Source organism: Lithobates pipiens, unplaced genomic scaffold (assembly GCF_037356315.1).
Source record: "Lithobates pipiens isolate NorthernLeopardFrog02 unplaced genomic scaffold, aLitPip1_a1.2 Scaffold_13, whole genome shotgun sequence".
In the NCBI taxonomy this organism is placed as follows: domain Eukaryota; kingdom Metazoa; phylum Chordata; class Amphibia; order Anura; family Ranidae; genus Lithobates; species Lithobates pipiens.
The window spans coordinates 533,395,944-533,419,487 of NW_027507718.1; the positions used below are offsets into that span (position 1 = coordinate 533,395,944).

The 23,544-nt window shown below is 45.6% G+C and overlaps 1 protein-coding gene across 3 annotated transcripts in view; it reads right to left on the reverse strand.

Moving 5' to 3' along the window:
• LOC143975706 (uncharacterized) overlaps positions 1 to 23,544 on the reverse strand; it is a 90,801-nt gene that overhangs the window by 30,085 nt on the left and 37,172 nt on the right. For 2 of the 3 annotated variants that reach the window (XM_077478206.1, XM_077478203.1), the window contains 3 exons: positions 6,648 to 6,839; positions 6,094 to 6,288; positions 2,551 to 2,745 (listed from right to left, as the gene is read on the reverse strand). In XM_077478206.1, coding sequence (XP_077334332.1) covers positions 2,551 to 2,745; positions 6,094 to 6,288; positions 6,648 to 6,839 — 582 coding nt within the window. The remainder of the gene's footprint in view (positions 1 to 2,550; positions 2,746 to 6,093; positions 6,289 to 6,647; positions 6,840 to 23,544) is intronic. The other variant, XM_077478204.1, reaches the window with a different exon arrangement.

Below are 23,544 nucleotides of genomic sequence, written 5' to 3' on the forward strand. Positions count from 1 at the left end.
ACCAATAGTGGCCCCCGAGTGTACTGCACCACCAACCAATAGTGGCCCCCGAGTGTACTGCACCACCAACCAATAGTGACCCCCGAGTGTACTGCACCACCAACCAATAGTGGCCCCCGAGTGTACTGCACCACCAACCAATAGTGGCCCCCGAGTGTACTGCACCACCAACCAATAGTGACCCCCGAGTGTACTACACCACCAACCAATAGTGACCCCGAGTGTACTACACCACCAACCAATAGTGACCCCCGAGTGTACTACACCACCAACCAATAGTGACCCCCGAGTGTACTACACCACCAACCAATAGTGACCCCCGAGAGTACTACACCACCAACCAATAGTGACCCCGAGTGTACTACACCACCAACCAATAGTGACCCCCGAGTGTACTACACCACCAACCAATAGTGACCCCCGAGTGTACTGCACCACCAACCAATAGTGACCCCGAGTGTACTACACCACCAACCAATAGTGACCCCCGAGTGTACTACACCACCAACCAATAGTGCCCCCCGAGTGTACTACACCACCAACCAATAGTGACCCCCGAGTGTACTGCACCACCAACCAATAGTGACCCCGAGTGTACTACACCACCAACCAATAGTGACCCCCGAGTGTACTACACCACCAACCAATAGTGGCCCCCGAGTGTACTGCACCACCAACCAATAGTGACCCCCGAGTGTACTACACCACCAACCAATAGTGACCCCCGAGTGTACTGCACCACCAACCAATAGTGACCCCGAGTGTACTACACCACCAACCAATAGTGACCCCCGAGTGTACTACACCACCAACCAATAGTGGCCCCCGAGTGTACTACACCACCAACCAATAGTGACCCCGAGTGTACTACACACACCCCAATTAAAAAGAACATGTTTGGTACTTCTTATTCTCTTGCCCCTCCCCCATCTCACTTACCATCATATTGAAACTCTCATAATAATGTTTTTGTGTAAATACAGCAGTGACTATTACAAAAGATGGAGACATTGGGGCTGATTTACTAAGACTGGAGAGTGCAGAATCTGATGCAGCTCTGCATGGGAGCCAATCAGATTCTATCTTTAGATTGTTTAATTAAACTTTGACCAAAAACTGGAAGTTTCTATACAAAGCCTCACCAAATGTTACCATTCTCTAATATTAGTAAATCAACCCCATTGTTTATAAACATTGATCAGACAGGAGATAGAGGGATACAAAGTAACATTGTTTATAAACATTGATCAGACAGGAGATAGAGAGATACAAAGTAACATTGTTTATAAACATTGATCAAACGGGAGATAGATACAAAGTAACATTGTTTATAAACATTGATCAGACCGGAGATAGAGAGATACAAAGTAACATTGTTTATAAACATTGATCAGACCGGAGATAGAGAGATACAAAGTAACATCGTGTCTACAAACTATGGGATAGACTTCCGAATGTTTTATTTAATTTAATTCTTTAAAAGAATAAAGATTTTTAACGGAACTGCGACATTGCGGTGGACAAATTGGACACTAACTGACACTTTTCGGGGACCAATGACACCAATACAGTGATCAGTGCTCAAAAAGATCAGTAGGAATCGCAGATCTCTCTCTCTCTCCCTCTGTGATAGAACAACGCTCTGCCTTGTTTACAGACCGCCGTTCTGTCATTCCCGGAACCATCGCAGATTGGCCGGGCCAGACCGGATTGCCCGATTGGCTCCTGCTGTGTCCAATTACAGCGGGAGCGGGTCACCAGCGTCACCCGCCTGTGCCCCCCCCAGATCAGGAAGCGGCAACGACGTACAGGAACATACGTTGCTTTGCGCAGACGGGCCGCCCGCAGTAAACGTGCATCGGGCGCTCCGGAAGTTGTTACATTATTTTTTTCTCTATTATTTTTCTATACTAATTATATTTTTATATATATTTTTTTTCTTTATGATTTTTTTTTTCTTTTTTATTGTTTCTTCGCAAAAAGTGTAAGATTAAAAAAAGGCGGCTTTCATTCATTTGTAAATAACTTTGCAGTACTTTGTAGCAGAATAATAATTTTAGTGTCATTTTAAACAGAGCAAATTACAGAATACAATGTATACTTTATATCTGGAGTAACACTTACGTTACTTTACCGACATGAATCAAAATAGAAAAAAGTGTGTTTTTTTTTATTATTTTGTTTCTATTTTTGTCTATGGATTGTACAAAAAATTATATACAGTATATATATATATATATTTAAACAATATCACCAAATGAAAGCCTCTCTTGTGAATACACCATATACAGTATGTATACCATGTATTATGTAATGATAGTTTGGCTGACAATTCAGTGCCATAGCAGACATGTAAGGCTTGTTCTGCTCCATGGGGTGGGGGGAGGGGTGAAGAGCCCCCATCGCACCGCTTCCTCCATACTGGATTTGGGTGAGTTTTTGGAGAAGTAGAACATCCTCCATATTGTTACATGAGATGGAATTTTGGAGATTTGGGTATAAGAGGTGATAGGGCCAGTTAGTGGGAACCAATTAGAAGGGATGACTTACCTGGTGAGTAGATACAGAAAACCTCGGTCACATTCCACACATCGGTGCCGTTGGCTCTCATACACCGGATTTTGCTGTGATTGGGTGAATATCCTGCGGGACACGTTATCGTCACTTCCTCATCCTGACCGTAATGTTCCTTCTCTGGATACATGCTGATATTCTGCCCCCAATCCATCAACTTCCCGCACTTCCCTGGAATACAGAAGACACCATGTCCATTGCTGGGGACTACCAGAGGGATCTGATGGGCAATACCGGACCAAACCACGGCACACACAGATCACATGACCAGTGAAGATCAGATGTCACCAACCTTCTAGGTCTGCCCAACCACCGTACTCAGCTTTCCCCTTGATATTAATTCCAATTGATGAGACCGCACCTGGACACCACACCTGGACACCACACTTGGACACCACACCTGGACACCACACCTGGACACCACACCTGGACACCACACCTGGACACCACACCTGGACACCACGCCTGGACACCACGCCTGGACACCACGCCTGGACACCACGCCTGGACACCTGGACACCACGCCTGGACACCACACCTGGACACCACACCTGGACACCACACCTGGACACCACACCTGGAATGGAGAACTAATGGCCATAGCAGCCTTCATCATTAACCCAACGCATTCAAATTAACTTTATTTTCACATAAACATCTGAAGCAATTTTCAGCCTGATTGGCCTTTTGACGGCACCCAGAAATCCAATACTATTCCCCTCCTGCATTGCGGGGCCCTTATACCGTAATTGGCCTCCAGCCGCGAGCACCGGCTCAGAGACAACCGCCACCACCCGCAGTGCCGCCGTTACCATATTCCGGTTTACCTATTTAATAATGGAATACAGCAGAGGGGTCCATACCACCGATGAGCCCCCCCCCCCCCCCCCACACTTCCATCTTTAAAGTTTTTTCTTACACCGTCAAAAGACCAACCACCGCCACTCGATCAACCAATCAACTGCCATGACTCCCCCCCCCCCCGCAAATCCTGCACCTACAACGAAACAAAAACCGACAAACAACACAAGGAGGGTGGGTGGGAAACTGCCTGCCTTGTCACCTGTCCCTCCACTGATGCCTGGGAGACCCCACCTCCCTCTTAAATAAACTACCCCTGCCCCTCCCCATCCTGTTACTCCTGACCAATACCAACTTTTTTCCCTTTTCACTCAAACTTCCTTAACCCTCTAGTTGCCAACCCTTATCACCCTGTCATGCCGCCCCTTCACTATCCTTTTCATTTCATAACACTCGCTCCAGACCTCTCAGGATGGGCTACAAGATATGGGGTCACCAGTATGTTCTCCCCATGATGGGGTGGAACCTGAGACCTCTAAGCCCCCGTACACACGGGTCGGACATTCCGACCACAAAATCCATCAGATTTTTTTCAGACGGATTTTGTCCGGAACTGGTGTTGCATACACACGGTCGGTCAAAGTTGTCGGAAAATCCGATCGTTCAGAACGTGATGACGTTCGTTCGTTATGGCGGGACAACGTTTAGGCTAGTAGCCAATAGCTTTGGTCTCGTAATTTGATCTGAGCATGCGTGGCACTTTGTCCGATCGGAATTGTCTACAAACGATTGGGCAAAGTCCGATCGGATCATGTTGTCGGAAAATTTTATATCCAGGTCTTAAACTTTGTTTTATCCGACAACGCGGTCCGATCGGACATTTTACGTCTGAATTTCCGACCGTGTATACAAGGGCTAAGTGTTCACTAGATCTCTGAGAAACGGTAACGGTGACACTCCTATGGCCTTGACCGGTGACAAGGAGGCCCAATGTAATACAAGGTGAAGAGTGAGAAGGCCAGACCAGAAGTGAGCAGGGAGCTCCGAGGCTTGATAGTGGGATTGCGGGATAGTGGGAAGGTTGATAGTGGGAGGAAATGGAGCAGAAGATGGGAAACCACAAACCAAAAACACAGCTAAGGGAGAAGGGGATCAGATTCTTATCCAAAGCAAGGATCAGTTCTGAGAGAAGTGACACTTTATTAGCCAAACTGCAGAAAGAGGGTTAATTGTCTGAAAACCCGGGCAGGTAAATTTTGTAAGCAGATGGGAAATAAAGAGATACAAAGTAGCATTGTTTATAAACATCGATCAGATGGGAGGTAGAGAGATACAAAGTAACATTGTTTATAAACATCGATCAGATGGGAGGTAGGAGAGATACAAAGTAACATTGTTTATAAACATCGATCAGCTGAAAGATACAAAGTAACATTATTTATAAACATTGATCAGACGGGAAATTAAAATTGAATTAATTTAAGTTAAATTAACTCAAATTAAATTAAAAAAAAATATATTTTTTTTATAAAACCTTAGTAATTTATATTTACCTCAAATCGGCCTTAACCACTTCCCAACCAGCGCACGGTGATGTACGTCGACAGAATGGCACGGGCAGGCATATTGGCGTACATGTACGTCCAATCTTCAATGCCGCCCTGCCATCGGGAGCGCGCCGCCGCCGGCGTGCTCCCGCGTTGGTCGGGACCCCCGTGAGTCCGGTCGCGGGACCCGCGGACTCGATCGCCGCGGGCTTACCCGCGATCGTCTCACGGGACGGCTGAATGGAGGAAATGCCATGTAAACAGCATTTCTCCATTCTGCCTAGCAACTAGTGACGCTGATCTCTGCTCCATGTGATTGGAGCAGAGATCAGTGTTCACTAAATGAAAGCCCAACCCCCCCCCCCCCACAGTTAGTAACACGCCCCTAGGAACACTTAACCCCTACACTGCCACCCACTGGTTAACCCTTTCACTGCCAGTGTCATTTACACAGGAATCAGTGCATTTATATAGCACTGATTGCTGTATAAATGACAATGGTCCCAAAAATGTGTCAAAAATGTCCGATGTGTCCCCCACAATGTCGCAGTCACAATAAAAATCGCTGATCGCCGCCATTACTAGTAAAAAAAATAATAATAAAAAATTATTAATAAAAATGCTATAAAACTATCCCCTATTTTGTAAACGCTATAACTTTTGCGCAAACCAATCAATAATCGCTTATTGCGATTTTTTTACCAAAAATATGTAGAAGAATACGTATCGGCCTAAACTGAGGGGAAAAAATGTTTTTTTATATATTTTTGGGGGATATTTATTATAACAAAAAGTAAAAAATAATGCGTTTTTTTCAAAATTGTCGCTCTATTTTTGTTTATAGCGCAAAAAATAAAAACCGCAGAGGTGATCAAATACCACCAAAAGAAAGCTCTATTTGTGCGAAAAAAAGGACGTCAATTTTGTTTGGGAGCCACGTCGCACGACCGCGCAATTGTCAGTTAAAGCGACGCAGTGCCGAATCGCAAAAAGTGGTCTGGTCTTTGACCAGCAAAATGGTCCGGTCTGTAAGTGGTTAACTAACTCCTTCTTCTCCTTCTCCCCTTAGCTGTTATTTTGCTTTTCACAATTATTTTCTCTCTTTTTTCTCTATCTAGTAATACTTAAAAAACAAAACAAAACAAAAAAATCTATTAGAAGTGTGACTTACTTGGTGAGTAGATACAGAAAACCTCGGTCACATTCCAGATGTTGGTGTCCTTGGCTCTCATACATCGGATTTTGTTGTAATTGGGTGAATATTCAGTTGGACATGTCAAGGTGACTTCTTCACCCCGACCATAATATTCCTTTACTGGATACATGCTTATATTCTGCCCCAAATTTATCAGCCTCTGACATTTCCCTAGAGTGGAGAAGATACAAAGCCTGTCATCGGGGGGCCACCAGGGTGATCTAATGGGACACCAGAAGGCCTGACGAGGCATATGAGCAATAGTAGACAAAACCAAAGCACACACAGATGATAGGATGGGACACTAGAGATGGAGTCACCAGTATAGGCTCTGTATGGGGGGCTGGAACCTGAGATTACCATGTGAGCTCTTAGTAGGGGAATGGTGACACTCCTGAGGCCCTCACTGTTGATGCAACAGAAAGGAAGCAGCAAAGAAAACTTATGAGCAAGGAGAAGGCCAAATCTCTGACATATACAATATGCAGCCACTCATGTTGTTGGGTTTGTAAGAAGTGACCAATTCTTACGTGTACACGATGTCGGCTCAGGATGAGGATAAAAGTGGAAAACGTCTGAGTTCTTCTCACACCTCAGATGGAACGTTCTGTTGTCATACTGCTCCTTACATGACACCTCCACCACCTCATTCTCCCTCGCACTCTCAAATCCAGGAGGGAAATCCACTATGGAGGTCCAGAGCTGCGTCTTCCTACAGACCCCTGAGAAGACACGATACCCCAATATTATTATTACATCTCCACCTATAGGACCAGATTGTAAATGTTCAGAGAAGTAATCACACTTATTATGTATAATTTATGTACAACTTTTGAGTCTGTATGTCAGTGAGGAAGGATGGGTAACAGGAGGAAGTGACATGGGGGGGGGGGGGTAAAGGGCAGGGTAGCATTTCTCGGGTTTGGTCCAGTACTGATAAGATATGTTTGGTGGAGAACCTTAACCATTCAGACATTGGTCAGTGTGAAAGACGCAGCCAGTAACACATGGTAGGCTTTGAAAAGGTCCCTCCCTGCTCATTGTTGAGACCTGCAATCACATCCCCTGGCATATGGAAATCTCCCAGTGCTGACTTCATTGGAAGCTTTGATACATCAAGTGACTTAATCTAGAGGGCCTTAAAGAAAGCCCATGCTGAAAAATGTCAAAAAGTGTTTCACTAGAAACTATGTCCTTCAGAAACACCTTTCACTCTAGCACCCTTTGCATTGTAATTTGTTTAATCACCCACAGAAATTTTAGTCCACCAAGAATGGGCATTTGGTTGTGTTTCTGAAATAGACCTTACACCTCCAATCAGCTGGGTTATGAGGGACAAGAGACAGGCAAGAGTCCCATTGTATGACCTCACCTTGTCCTCTGGAACTGGGTAACCCATTCCACATATGGTACCTGGGGGGTGTCTATAGTATGCCTGTAAAGGGGCGCATGTTTCCTGTGTTTAGAACAGTCTGAGAGCAAAATGACATTTCTAAAGGAATAAAAGTAATTTAAAACTGCTTGCAGCTGTAATGTAATGTCTGGTCCCAGCAATATGGATGAAAATCAGTAAGACACCACCTATAGGACCAGATTGTAAATGTTTAGAGAAGTAATCACACTTATTATGTATAATTTATGTACAACTTTTGAGTCTGTATATCGGCGAGGAAGGATGGGGGTAACAGGAGGAAGTGACATGGAGGAGGGGGGGTAAAGGGCAGGGTAGCATTTCTCGGGTTTGGTCCAGTACTGATAAGATATGTTTGGTGGATGGTGGCCCTGAGTGGAGAACCTTAACCATTCAGACATTGGTCAGTGTAAAAGACGCAGCCAGTAACACATGGTCGGCTTTGAAAAGGTCCCTCCCTGCTCCTTGTTGAGATCTACAATCACATCCCCTGGCATATGGAAATCTCCCAGTGCTGACTTCATTGGAAGCTTTGATATATCAAGTGACTTAATCTAGAGGGCCTTAAAGAAAGCCCATACTGAAAAATGTCAAAAAGTGTTTCACTAGAAACCATGTCCTTCAGAAACACCTTTCACTTTAGCACCCTTTGCATTGTAATTTGTTTAATCACCCACAGAAATTTTAGTCCACCAAGAATGGGCATTTGGTTGTGTTTCTGAAATAGACCTTACACCTCCAATCAGCTGGGTTATGAGGGACAAGAGACAGGCAAGAGTCCCATTGTATGACCTGACCTTGTCCTCTGGAACTGGGTAACCCATTCCACATCTGTGTGTATTAGGGATGAGCCAAACACCCTCCAGAACATGCGAACGGACTGAAAGTTTGTGTGAACATTTGAACACCATTAAAGTTTATGAGACCCGAAAGTGAGAAATCAAAAGTGCGCATTTTAAAGGCTAATGTGCAAGTTATTGTCATAAAAAGTGTTTGGGGACCCGCCTCCTGTGTTTAGAACAGTCTGAGAGCAAAATGACATTTCTAAAGGAATAAAAGTCATTCAAAACTGCTTGCAGCTGTAATGTAATGTCTGGTCCCGGCAATATGGATTGAAAATCAGTAAGACAAACAGCATGACTAACCCCCCCCCCCCCCCCCGAGCCCATTACCTGGCCCTTTGGGTCTTGTATGGATATTAAGGGGAACCCTAAACCAAAAAAAAAAAAAAGTGTGGGGCCCCCAGGCCCTATATACTCTGAACAGCATTATACAGGCGGTGCAAACAAGACAGGGACTGTGTAGGTTTGTTCTTAAGTTGAATCTGTTTGTAATTTGGAACAGGTACTTTTTTTAAGTGTAGCTCCAGCCAAAAAATCTATTTTTAAGCTTTTTGAATAACATAGGGAAGGGTTATCACCCCTGTAACATTTGTTGTCCGTGTTGTCGGATAATCCGACTGTGTGTGGTATGCATCGGACTGATTCCGTCGGAATATCCGTCGGACCCAAATTTCCAACTTGTTGGAAATATTTTCCGACCAACTGGTTCGATCGGACATACTCCGATCATGTGTAGAGAATTTTGATCGGACCAAGTGCCACGCATGCTCAGATCAAATTCCTACATCAAAGCTATTGGCTACTAGCCTGAACGTAGTCTCATCGTAACGAAATTACGTCATCACGTTCTGAAAGATCGGATTTTTCGACAACTAAAGCCTCATACACACGATAGGACTTTGTACAAACTTTCCCTTGGATTTTTGTACAAAGGGCGTCGGCCCTGAACTTGTATTGCATACACACAGAAGGACTTTTTCAGCCAACTTTCACCAAATCATGTGGTTTTTCTGCTCTTTACCGCCACCTTTGGTCAACTTCTGTATTGTTGTCTGATCTTTTGCATTGGTTCTGAGCATGCCTGTTTGTACTTTGTACAAAAGTCTTATGGTTTTCTGTACACACAATCAGACTTTGCTCCATCGGACTTTTGTTGCCAGAAAGTTTGTCCGTTCGCACAGCCAACAAAAGTCAGATGAAAACCAAAAAAGTTTGTCCGATGGAGCGTACACACAGTCGGATGTTGCTCCAAAACAGCTAATTTGCATGTTTGTTCTCAAAAAGTCTGATCGTGTGTATGGGCCTTTAGTCCGACCGTGTGTATGCAACAGTTTCGGACAAGATCCGACGGACAGAATCCAACGGACAAAATCTGACGGATTTGGTTGTCGAAATGTCCGACCGTGTGTACAAGGGCTTACAGGAGAGAATTTCCCTTCCTAGGGGTAGAGTTAAGGCCCATACACACGATCAGACTTTTTGACAACAAACATGCAAATTAGCTGGTTTGGAGCAACATCCGACGGTGTGTACGCTCCATCGGACAAACTTTTTTGGTTTTCATCAGACTTTTGTTGGCTGTGCGAACGGACAAACTTTCTGGCAACAAAAGTCCGATGGAGCAAAGTCTGATCGTGTGTACAGAAAACCATAGGACTTTTGTACAAAGTACAAACAGGCATGCTCAGAACCAATGCAAAAGATCAGACAACAATACAGAAGTTGACCAAAGGTGGCGGTAAAGAGCAGAAAAACCACGTGATTTGGTGAAAGTTGGCTGAAAAAGTCCTGCTGTGTGTATGCAATACAAGTTCAGGGCCGACACCCTTTGTACAAAAATCCAAGGGAAAGTTTGTACAAAGTCCTATCTTGTGTATGAGGCTTAACTCTCACTTCCTGTCACTTCCTGTTGTCTCCCTCCGTTTATGAGTAGGAGTCTTTTGTAAGTCTGATGTTTGAAAGTAGAGGACCGCCTGTATATACTATACGGCCTGCCCCATATGCTCTGCAGAAAATTGGGCCTTAGGTGTTGTTGGTACCAGAACACTGTAAGCCCTCACAGTTACTCTCGGTGGGCACAGGAACGGGCCCTGCTGTAAAATGTTATATCAAGAATTGTAATTACATGTCCCTGTTAAACAGGGGCAGAAAAATTGAGCCTTTGGTGGTGGTGTGGTGGTGGTACCACAACACTGTAACACCTCACAGTTACTCTTGGTGGGCGCAGTAATGAGCCCTGCTGTGAAATATTAGAGCAAATATTGTAATTACATGCCTCTGTTAAACAGGGGTAGAAAAAATGGGCCTTAGGCACTGGTGGTGGTGCCACAACACTGCAACCCCTCACAGATACTCTAGTTGAGCACAAGAACGAGCCCTGCTTCAAAATATTACAGCAAAAATTATAATTATATGCTCCTGTTAAACAGGGGCAGAAAAACTGGGCCTTAGGCACTGGCGGTGGTGCCCCAAAACAAAAATGTTCTCAGAAGCTATCAAAATGAACATTGAGGAGGAATAGGATAGTCATGCAGCATAACAGGATAGTCACTCAGCATAATCAGTCTTCAAGGGATCTCACTTTCATGAAAAAATTAATTGGTTACATCTGCATCAGGTGCTTGGTAGCTGGTGATCCAAGACTGATTCATTTTTATGAAGGTAAACCGATCAACTGAGTCTGTGGACAGGCACACTCTGTGATTGGTTACAAAGCCTCCAGCAGCACTGAATGTGCGTTCAGAAAGAACGCTGGATGCAGAACATGTATACATATATATTTTATGCACTGAAGATCACTGAATCACCTGCCTGCCTGCCTGAAAGTATATTTGAAAACATACACCAGGAATGGCCTGCAGTCAGATATAGGCTTGGCTAGACTGGAATTCAGTGGATATATATATATGTAGGAGACTATATATATTTTATGCCCTGCAGCTCACTGAATCACCTGCCTGCCAGAAGTATATTAGAAACAGTACACCAGGAATGGCCTGCAGTCAGATCTAGCTAAACTGGATACAGTGTATATCTATCTATCTATCTATATATATATATATATATATATATATATATATATATATATATATATATATATATATATATATACTAATTACATGCTCAATCTAAATTAAATGACACTGTTTCTCGGTCAACGCCAGCAACACACTACACAGGGCCAACGTGCAGGCGGTCTTATATAGTGAGGGGCGTGGACTTAACCCCCTGAGCCATAATTGGCCAAAGGCACCCTGGCTTTGGCCAATTATGGCTCTCTTTGCTGACGGTGCTGTGATTGGCCAAAGCATGCGGGTCATAGTGCATGCTTGGCCAATCATCAGACAGCAATGCACTGCAATGTCGCCGTGCATTATGGGGCGTGATGCGCTGCTCGAATTTGGCACGAACACCCCATAATGTTCGTATTTCGATGAACGATCTAAACAGCCAATGTTTGAGTCAAACTCGACCCGAACATAAAGCTCATCCCTAGTAGACATGTGCACACTGAAATATTTTGTTTTGGAATTTCGTTTTTGTCCAAAAAATACATTTCTTTTGTTACTCCCGAAATTCGTTTTTATTTATTTAGTTTCGTTAAAAAAATGCATTCGTTCGAAAATCCAAAATAATTTCGGTTGAACCTGTCATTGAAGGCTCATGGTGTCTGTCGAATGTTCTAAGAAGATTCGACGGAGCAGCTAAACTGTAAGACGCCGCGATCGTACATTTCCGGTCGAATGTTCCGCCTACAAGCCATAGTAGAATACTAATGTTGTATGACACTAGTAATAATTATATTTATTAATTATTATTACTAGTCAACCAACATTAGAATTCTTCTATAGCCTATGGGCGGAGCATTTTACCATAAATGTCCACTCATGGTGACTGTTTCGTCGAATCTTCATGTCAAATCTTTTCTCTCTATGTCAAATCTTTTCTCTCTATGTCGAATAATCTTGGACTAATAGAGTTAGGTTAGGCACATTCGACCTTTTTTGCTATTGTCTCTATAATGTCGAATCTTTTCTCTCTATGTCGAATCTTTTTCACTCTATGTCGAATCTTTTCTCTCTATGTCGAATCTTTTCTCTCTATGTCAAATCTTTTCTCTCTATGTCGAATCTTTTCTCTCTACGTCAAATCTTTTCTCTCTATGTCGAATCTTTTCTCTCTATGTAGAATAATCTTGAACTAAGAGAGCTAAAGTTAGGCACATTCTACCACAGGTTCGATGGACACAGATCTCTATTGTCAGCATCATGTCAAATCTCCTATCTATATCGAACTGTTGCAATGAAAACGAAAAGAAAAGCATTTGTTTATGTCAGATCGTTCGGTTTTCGGATTCTGCACGTTCTTTATCATTTGTTAAAACAAAAATACCCTAAATTCGGATGAAAATGCATTTGGACGAAAACTGAAAGCACATGTCTAATCCCTAGTGTGTATCTATGTTTTCCCAACTTAACTGGTTCTTGTGGGTTCTTCTGAGAAGGACCTCCCACCTCCACCTAGCTGGATTGCGATGGACAAGAGACAGCCAAGAGTTACATTGTATGACCCGATCTTGTCCCCTGGAACTAGGTGACCCATTCCACATCTGTCTGTACCTGAGTTTTCCAAACTTAACTGGTTCTTGTGGGGTTCTTCTGAGAAGGACCTCCCACCTCCACCTAGCTGGATTGCGATGGACAAGAGACAGGCAAGAGTTCCATTGTATGACCCAATCATGTCATCTGCAACTGGGTGAGCTATGCCTCCTCTGTGTAAAGGACCTTATACCTCCACCCAGATAGATTGTGAGGCAAAAAAGACATACCTTGTCTGCTGGAACTGGGTGACTTCTATCCCTTTGTCAGGGCTGGGCTCAGCCCTTCCTTCTCTGAGCTGGCCACTCAGCCGTCGGCTAATTGCCAGCTCCTATCTCTCCACAGTGACTCACCTGTTGATGATATCCTGCTCGTCAGTCCTGCCTACTTAAGCCGTCCAGTCCAGATGATCTCTGCCCTCACCTTGGTCACATCTCTAGAGACGCTCTCCTGTTTTCCTGTTAAAGACTGGCTTGGCTGACATTCCTTCTGGCTCCAGATCCTGCTTGCTGTTCTACTACGCTCATCTGTGGCTCCCTGACATTTTGGCTTGGCTGACTATCCATTCCTGAGCTCTGGTTATGCTTTGACTATGTTTACTCTGTTTACCTCTTTTTATTATTATTAACCACTTGCTTACTGGGTACTTAAACCCCCCTCCTGCCCAGACCAATTTTCAGCTTTCAGCGCTGATGCATTTTGAATGACAATTGCGCGGGCATACAACACTGTACCCAAATGAAATTTTTATAATTTTTTTCCCACAAATAGAGTTTTCTTTTGGTGGTATTTAATTACAGCTGGGAGTTTTATTTTTTGCTAAACAAACAAAAAAAGATGCAAAAAAAAAAAAAAATCATGTTTAATAGTTTGTTATAAAATTTTGCAAACAGGTCATTTTTCTCCTTCATTGAAATGCGCTGATGAGGCGGCACTGATAGGCTGCATTGGTGGGCACTGATAGGCATAGTTAAGGTGGCACCAATAGGCACAGATAAGGTGGCACCGATAGGCACAGATAAGGCGGCACTGATGGGCAAAGATGGGCACAGATAAGATGGCACGGATGGGTGGCATGGATGGGTGGCTCTGATAGGTGGCACTGCTGGGTGGCACTGATGGGCACTGGTAGATGACACTGATGGGCATGGATATGTGGCACTGGGGTGCAGCACTGTTGTTGAGGCAGATTGTGGGCACTGTGGGCACTGCTGGGTGGCACTATGGGCACTGCTGGGTGGCACTGACGGGGGGCACTTATTTTTTTAATGATGTGGCACTGGCAGGGGGCAGGTGGGCACTGGCAGGGCTGGCCGTGATTGGGACTGATGTCCCGATCACGGTCGCTGGTGATCGGCTCTTTTTTTTTTCTCCTTGAGCTGTCAGCGTGAGGAGGAATAATAGCCGATTACCGGCTCTGTTGTATCACATGATCAGCTGTCATTGTCACTGACAGCTGATCACGTGGTAAGGGGTCGGGATCGACCCCTTGCTCGGATCAGTGATCAGGCGAGTCTCATAGACTCGCCGATCACAGAGCGCGCCGCGCGCGCCCCCCTTAGGGGGCGCGCAGGCCGCTCGTACACGGGGCGACGTCAATAGATGTAGTCCCGGCAAAGGAGGTCCGCTCTGTAGCCGTCATTCGGCTATAGTGTGGGTCTCAAGTGGTTAAACAAGTGAGATTTAGCTGAACTTCTGTCTCAGTCTGATTCCTGGTTTCTGACACTCTTCCAAGTGTATCTAAAGTCACCCAGAGAGAGAACAAAATTTGGACGGTTCAGCATCAACCAGCTGAATTGCGATTCATCTCTGGGCAGGCTGGTTGTACTGAAGTCGATTCATCTTCCATACAACCAGCATGTCTGTACGATAGCCACTAGCAGAGGTCATTGTATTATGATGGCAGGGAAACCTCCAGCTGTCAGAATACAATAGTGCAGTGGGAGGGATTCAGTCACAGTCAGTGTTGAAGGGGGGATCAAGCAGTTCAAGCAGCTCTTGCCTTTAAGTCTTGGTTGAAGGCAAAAGAATTGCCTAAGTTTACCAAGCTTGACTGATTCTTGGGTGTTTTTCTAAGAAGCACCTTTCAGTTCCACCAGCTGGATTGTGAGGGACAAGAGACAGGCAAGAATGCCATTATATGACCTGATCTCGTCTTCTGGAGCTGGGTGACTTGTACCTCCTCTAGGTGTATCTAAATTTACAAAACAAAATGCCTGCCTCTTGGGGTTCTTCTTCTAGAGGAGCCTGTAGATGTTGGAATGGGCCAGTGTGCCAAGATTTATACAGATACAGACGGAGTGATTAAATAGTCAGATTTACTACTGGAGCAAGAGGACAATCCACCTCCACCCAAATGAATTGTGAGGGACAAGAGAGATACAAGAGTTCCGTTGTATGACCTAAACTTGTCTTCTGGTAATGGATGACTTGTACCTCCTCTAGGCAGGGCCGTTTTTAAGGCAGGGCAAAAGGGGTAGCTGCCCTGGGCCCTGTCATTGTTGTGGGGCCCAAAGCAGCTGCGTCATACTTGCCAACTGTCCAGGTTTAAATTCCCTCGTCCCTTGAAGTTTTAGTCCCGTGCTGTGTCCCGATATCTCAGTGTGAAGTGCTGCCCAGATCTGCCCTATTGTTGTGTACAGATGACTCATCTGCAGACCCTGTGTTTACATGTAAATCACCGGCATTCATATGTAAATAGCAGCGACAGACAGCATTGATATGTATATCATGCCCCCCGAGGTCAAATTCACAGTAATCTCTAGCAACCAATCAACAATCAGAAATCATGTGCTGTAACCTCTAGCAACTAATTAGTGAGCCGTAATGTGTGCTGTTACCTCTAGAAACTAATCAGTGAGCGGTAATGATACACTAACCTCTGGCAACCAATCACAATAGTTGCCTGATCTGATTCAGTATACTGATTTTGGGTCTAACTGCTAATTATTGTATGTCTCAGAGCAGGTGGAGAGCGAAACTGCATGGGGGGGGCCCAAGAAAAGTCTTGCCCGGGGACCAATCAATATTAAAGACGGCCCTGCCTCTAGGTGTATCTAAATTTACCATAACAAGACTGATTCTTGGAGTTTCTCTTCCGGAGGAGCCTACAAACACTAGACTGGGGAGGAGGGATGGATCCTGGAGGGGATCCAATGAGAAAAGATTTATACAGACACAGAATGAGTGATGAAATATTGCTGTTGGACCAAGGCAACGATCCACCTCCACCCAACTGGGTTGTGAGGGACAAGAGACATACAGGAGTCCCCATTGTGTGACCCAACCTCGTCTTCTGGCATCTAAACTGGGGACTCATTACAAGAAGGCAGGATTTCTATCAAGAGCAACAGTTATTTTTCTTTTCTCGCACAAAGCCTGCAAAATGAAAAGTAGTGCAGCCACCACGTTCGAGGACTGGTGAGTTACATTGTGTGTTATATATTTTTTTTCCCAGGATAAGATACTGTATACTCTAGAACTATAGAGGAGTATACAGCTATGACTCAGAGCCTTGCCAGCTGCATTCATTAAATGACATACTCTGCAATTTAAAGAAGAGAAGCGAGTAGAATAAAAAAAGAAAAACACAGGATGAGAAAAAAGGGAAGGAAATACGATATACGCTGCTGAGAAAGCATAAAGCATATATTTCCACTATTGCAATTACATTTGAGAAAACCTCACTAAATGTTTGTTACGAGTTTCTCTTCACACATCACGCCTAATGCCTAATATATATATATATAAAACCAAAAGTATTGGGACACCTGCCTTCACACACACATGAACTTAAATGACATCCCAGTCTTAGTCCGGAGGGTTCAATATTAAGTTGGCCCTTTGCAGCTATAACAGGTTCACCTCTTCTGGGAAGGCCGTCCACAAGGTTTAGGAGGGTGTCTATGGGAAGGTTCGACCGTTCTTCCAGAAGACGCATTTGTGAGGTCAGGCACTGATGTTGGACTAGAAGGCCTGGCTCTCCACTCTAATTAATCCCAAAGGTGTTATATCGGGTTGAGGTCAGGACTAGACATGTGCGAATCGTTTCGTACGAATCTCCCAAAATTCGTATGTTCGGGAGGATCCGAAATACAAATTGCCGTGCTTCCGAATTCTGTACGCAATATGAACTTTTGTTTACGGATTTCGGATCAGTTGTCGTCATTATGCTTATGTCAGCACAGGGATGGTGGGAGCCCCTCATAATATGCACAGCAGAGGTACAGCCCCAGGAGGAAGTCAGCACAGGGATGGTGGGAGCCCCTCATAATATGCACAGCAGAGGTACAGCCCCAGGAGGAAGTCAGCACAGGGATGGTGGGAGCCCCTCATAATATGCACAGCAGAGGTACAGCCCCAGGAGGAAGTCAGCACAGGGATGGTGGGAGCCCCTCATAATAAGCAGCCCCAGGAGGAAGTCAGCACAGCACAGGGATGGTGGGAGCCCCTCATAATAAGCAGCCCCAGGAGGAAGTCAGCACAGCACAGGGATGGTGGGAGCCCCTCATAATAAGCAGCCCCAGGAGGAAGTCAGCACAGCACAGGGATGGTGGGAGCCCCTCATAATAAGAAGCCCCAGGAGGAAGTCAGCACAGCACAGGGATGGTGGGAGCCCCTCATAATGAGCATAGCACAGGGATGGTGGGAGCCCCTCATAATATGCACAGCAGAGGTACAGCCCCAGGAGGAAGTCAGCACAGCACAGGGATGGTGGGAGCCCCTCATAATAAGCACAGCAGAGGTACAGCCCCAGGAGGAAGTCAGCACAGCACAGGGATGGTGGGAGCCCCTCAAAATAAGCACAGCAGAGGTACAGCCCCAGGAGGAAGTCGGCATAGCACAGGGATAATGGGAGCCCCTCATAATAAGCACACCAGAGGTACAGCCCCAGGAGGAAGTCAGCATAGCACAGGGATGGTGGGAGCCCCTCATAATAAGCAGTCCCAGGAGGAAGTCAGCATAGCACAGGGATGGTGGGAGCCCCTCATAATAAGCAGCCCCAGGAGGAGCAAGCGCAAACTGGACCAGCGGTGCATGGCAGACAATCCGCTTCTCTCTTTCTCATCTAATGAAACTTCGTATTTCGGATCGGAAATTCTTCAACGGAATTTCGTATTTCGGATAAAAACCGAACTTCCATCAGCATCGACTGTCATATTGAGGTATATTTTTGCCTTTAAATTCATCGTAAAGAACGTTCGTACACGAACCTAACGACAATTTGTTTTTCGTATGAAACGAAACTGAATTTCGGACACGAAATACGAAGTACGAATTAATTTTAATACGAATCGAAACGTAACAGAACGAAACGAATTTATTGATGGCGCCCATGTCTAGTCAGGACCAGTCAAGTTCCTCCACCCCAAACTCGCTCATCCGTGTCTTTATGGACCTTGCTTTGTCCACTGGCCCAATCATTTGGTGGAGGGGGGATTATGGTGTGGGGGGAGGGGGATTATGGTGTGGGGTTGTTTTTCAGGGGTTGGGCCTGGCCCCTTAGTTCCAGTGAAGAGAACTCTTAGACCCCTTTCACGCTGAGGTGCTTTTCAGGTGCTTTCAAGCTAAAAAAAAGCACCTAAAAAAGCTCATGAAAACCTATTTCCATTAAAATCAATGAATGCTTTCACACTGGGGCAGTGCACTGGCGGGGTGATGAAAAAGACACCGCTCTCCATTGAAATGAGTCGAAAGCACTTCAAAAGCACCTGAAAAGGCGCATGCGCGGCGCGGAGCAAGCAGGTCGCTAGACACAGGAGCTCCGGGGACAGCGGAGATTCTAAATCACTCCCCGGGTCATATCTGCTCACCGATCGATACCAAAGCTATCCCATCGGCCCGAGGGACCAATCGTGCATGCCGACGGCTAAGAAGGGCAAGCGGAAAACCGCTCAGCGCTCCTTGACCAACTATCTTCTTCGAGTCACCGAGAAGCAGGAGATGTCCCAAGATGGCGCCCAGGCCTCCGTGGACGCAGAGACTCCGCGCGCAGCGGGCTCGCATACAGGTACGGGGGACTCCCAGCTAACGAAAGCGGACCTTGAAGACAGCCTTGCCCACATGTACGATAGGCTGGCCAGGAAATTCCAGGCAGAGTTACAGAAATCGACCAGCACACTATCGCAGGAGTTAGCGGCCCTGGGGAACAGGACGGACCTCCTGGAAGTAAAGCATGACGAGCTCCATTTAGCTTATGCGGATCTGCGGAGAGACCACGAGATGATGGGAGACACGGTTGTCCAGCTCCAGAATCATTTGGAAGACCTGGACAACCGAAACAGCAGGAATAATGTGAGGGTGCGGGGGATCCCTGAGTCGGTGACGGATCTCCCGGCCACGATCACCAAGCTTTTTCAACTTCTTCTTCCTACCCAATCTAAGGAATCTTTCATATGTGACCGACTGCACAGGGCTTTGAGGCCTAAACCACCCCCGGAGAAGCCCCCACGGGACATTGTTATGTGCCTTAAAGACTTCCTTGTTAAGGAGGAAATCCTCAGAGCTTCCCGCAACACCCCACGTATCCTCCTGGATGGGATCGCTGTTCAAATTTTTCCTGATATAGCCCCGGCCACGCTGGAGAAGCGGCGACAGATGAAAGAAATTACCTCTGCATTGCAAACAGCTCAGGTGCGTTACCGTTGGGGGTTTCCATTTAAATTGATTGTCCCACATAATGGCTCCACGCATGTTGCCTCCACAGTTGTGGAGGGTAGAGAAGTTCTGATGAAGTTGGGCCTGTTGGAAAGACAGCAAACACCCAGGCACCCACCGTTTCCTCGCCCGTCTCCTATTTGGGCCACTCCATCACCCCACAGAGACAGACGCTCTCGAAGGCTTCAGCCACTTCCTGAGGAGTGAATACTTCACGGTCTTCCCGGACTTACCCAGTTTGTCCTGCAAGGATTTTGATTGTCTTCAATGGAACCTATGGCCGGGTTCCTTCAGTCGACCTACCTGGATACTTTGAATCTCTCCCCCCCTCCCCTGTATTTGTGCAAGCTGTTCGGATATAATTGCTAAGTAACTCTGGTGTCTCCCTGTCCCCGGGGACGGTTGCCCTTTTTTTTCCCCTTTTTTTTTGTTCCTCACTGGATAATTTTTTCTCTGCCTTTTTTTGGCGTTGTGGTTCTCCCCCCCTCCACACTGGTCCTCCACTCCCTGTTTGGACTGTTAGTTGGCGGGGAGTGAATGGAACAGGTGGATGTAGGGGCCTTAGGGCCTCAGGTGTACATTCTATTGGTCTGGCTGGATTTTCCACCCAGACTCCACAGTTATTTTGTTTTTGTTTCAGTTTATTTGTTTTTAGGTTATACTGACCGTAATACTTGCCCTGATATATGGATAGCTTTGTTTTCTACTTTAGACTTTTCTAATCGGTGGACAGTTGGCCCTAACCGCCTTCTGTCAATGCTTTTTCATAATGTGTGTGAGAGTGGCTCCCTTGGTACTGGACTCTGGCATGGGGTACAACGCCTCCTTGGTAGGGTCTGTAGAATAGCGTGCCTATGCACCTCATAATGGGGCTCCAGATTATCTCACACAATGTGAGGGGTTTCAACTCACCCCAAAAGAGAAGGAAGGCTTTCCGCCAATATAAGCGTATGGGAGCAGACATAATACTTTTGCAGGAGACTCACTTCTCCTCTACGTCTTGTCCTAAATTTTTTGACAAGTCGTATAAATTGCACTACTATACCACCTTTGAGTCCAGGGCCAGGGGAGTTGCGATCTATATCCGCAATATTTTGCGGTTTGAACCTTCCCATGTGTATAAGGACCCAAATAGTAGGTTCATTGTGCTGCAAGGGTTGATACAGGGAAAGGCGGCGACTATAGCTAATCTATACGCTCCAAACTCTGCACAAGGTACTTTTTATCAACAATTCTTACGAATTTTAGACAGGTATATCTCCCCTCATTTAATTGTGGGGGGGGATTTTAATTTGGTGGCCAACCCCTCGTTAGACCGCAGTAAACCCACTCACTGTGCTAAGGCCTTTCCGAAATTACTAAGTCGTTCGTTGGATAGATTACAACTTATTGATTCATGGAGGGCACTGAATATTGGTACAAGGGAATATACCCATTATTCCCACCCCCCACGATAGCTATGCTAGATTAGATTACATATACACTTCCCCTATATTGTTGGCTAACTCGCCTCTCGCATCTATACATCCGTGCCCCTGGTCTGACCACCAGGTGGTTTCATTTCACACCTCCCACATTGGCCTTTCCCCTAATGCGGCCTCTTGGAGGCTTAATGACTCATTATTGACGGACCCGGAGATTTACACTCGCGTTGTGGGCATCCTAGAGGATTACTTCCAAATTAATGATACCGGGGATATCTCCCCTCAAACACTCTGGACAGCTCATAAAGCGGTCCTTCGGGGCCACCTGATTGAAATCGCAGTCACTAAAAAAAGACAGAAAGGTGAGCAGATCCGTTCCCTTACCCATGAATTACGGCAATTATATCAATCCCATTCTGTTTCCCATTCGCCAGACACTATGCAGTTAATCAACCAAAAGAGGGCCGAGTTAGACACAATCCTATCGGAGCATACTGAGAAGGCATTGCGTTGGTCTAAGGCTAAATTCCTCTTGCATAGTAATACGGCCTCCAGTATGTTCTCTCGCAAACTTCATCAGTCCCTACAGCCTCCCCATGTTTATAAATTAAGAAACGATTCAGGTCACATAGTTACCCACCCCACAGGAGTACTTCAGGTTTTCAAAACATTTTACCAGAAGTTGTTATCACCCCCTTCCCAACCTGTCTCCCCGGATGTGGACCAGTGGTTGGATTCGGTGAGCCTTCCATCACTGTCCGATTCACATCTTCAAACCCTGAATGCCCCCTTCTCCGAACAAGAGGTTATAGCCACAATGAAATCCCTTAAATCCTCCACGGCCCCTGGCCCGGATGGATACACCTCATTATATTACAAACAATTTTCCCAAATCCTGGCCCCCAAATTGACAAAACTTTTTAACCAGATTTTACAAGGTCATGCTCTCCCGGAGGAAATGCTTCATGCCAACATGACGTTAATCCCCAAACCGAATAAGGATCACACCATGCCCCAAAATTATAGGCCCATTTCGGTATTAAATAACGATGTTAAACTTTTAGGAAAATTATTAGCAAACAGATTAGCCCCTATTATTTGTACTCTGGTTGGTCGCGAACAAACGGGATTTATACCACACAGGCAAATCACGGACAACATTAGATTGGCCTTGAATGTTATACTCCAAGAAAGTTCTGATCCTGGGACTGGATATACATAAAGCATTCGATAGTGTTTTATGGCCCTACATTGACAGAGTTTTATCTAAGTTTGGGTTTACAGGAGCTTTTGTGCACGGATTTAAAGCTCTATATCAGAACCCTCAATCTAGAGTGAAGATCCCGGGTTGTTCCTCTGAGCTATTCCCCTTAGGCAGGGGCACCAGGCAGGGTTGTCCACTGTCCCCATTAATATTTGCCCTGGCTTTAGAACCCCTGGCCAGGGCACTCATTGCTAACCCGAATATAGGTGGGTACCTGAAGGGAGAGGGGGAATACAAGCTTAGTCTATATGCGGATGATGTTCTACTGTTCTTGCCCAATCCTTTAATTTCGTTACCCAACCTTATTGCAAACCTAGACTCCTTTCGGAAAATTTCAGGGTTGGCAGTGAACCTAACCAAATGTTCGGCCCTCCCTGTTAATTTCACCCCCACGAGATCTTACATCTCCAAAACACTTTTGGTCTACTAGTATCCAAACATACATTAAATTATCTCGGGATTCACCTTGCCTCCACTCTATCGGACACCTATAATGCTAATTTTCCTGTGGCATTCGCGGCTGTTAGGAGATGGCTAAAACTGTGGTCCACTTATCATATCCCCCTGATGGGGAGAGTGGTCGCGGTTAAAATGTCTATTCTGCCCAAATTACTTTATTTTTTTAGAGCCCTCCCCTTGTATGTCCCACGCCGAGCTCTTACACTGTTGCAACGCGACATTAATGCTTTCATATGGCAGAACAAGAGACCCAGGTTTGGGAAACTTCTGTTGCATCGACCCCTGCCCCAGGGTGGACTGGGTTTACCAGATATTTGGTTATATTACCTGGCAGCGAGGTTGGCCCAAACGGCCCAATGGCACGCCCCTAATCTTGGGGTGCCATGGCTGATTTTTGAAACCCAGTCCATACGCCTGTATTTTCTCCCGGGTATCCTGTGGCAGGGGGAGATGAGACCAGGGGTTCTGGCCCCCCTAAACACTATAGTCAGCCGCTCCCTTTATCTGTGGTCACTATATCACTCTAAATTTGGATTACTCCCAAGCAGACCCCGGTTGGCTTCCTTCCTGGGGGATAAGAGATTTCCTCTGGCTTTTGAGTCCCCCAGCTCTTTTAGCTGGTGGATTCGGAAGTCGCTGGTCACCCTCCGAGCTCTCTGCAATGATAGCCCGCACTTTACATCCTTCTTGCACCTCCAGAGGAGACACGAGATTCCGAGGGGGGAGTTCTTTAAATATCTACAAATTCGCCATTTTTTCCAAACACACTATG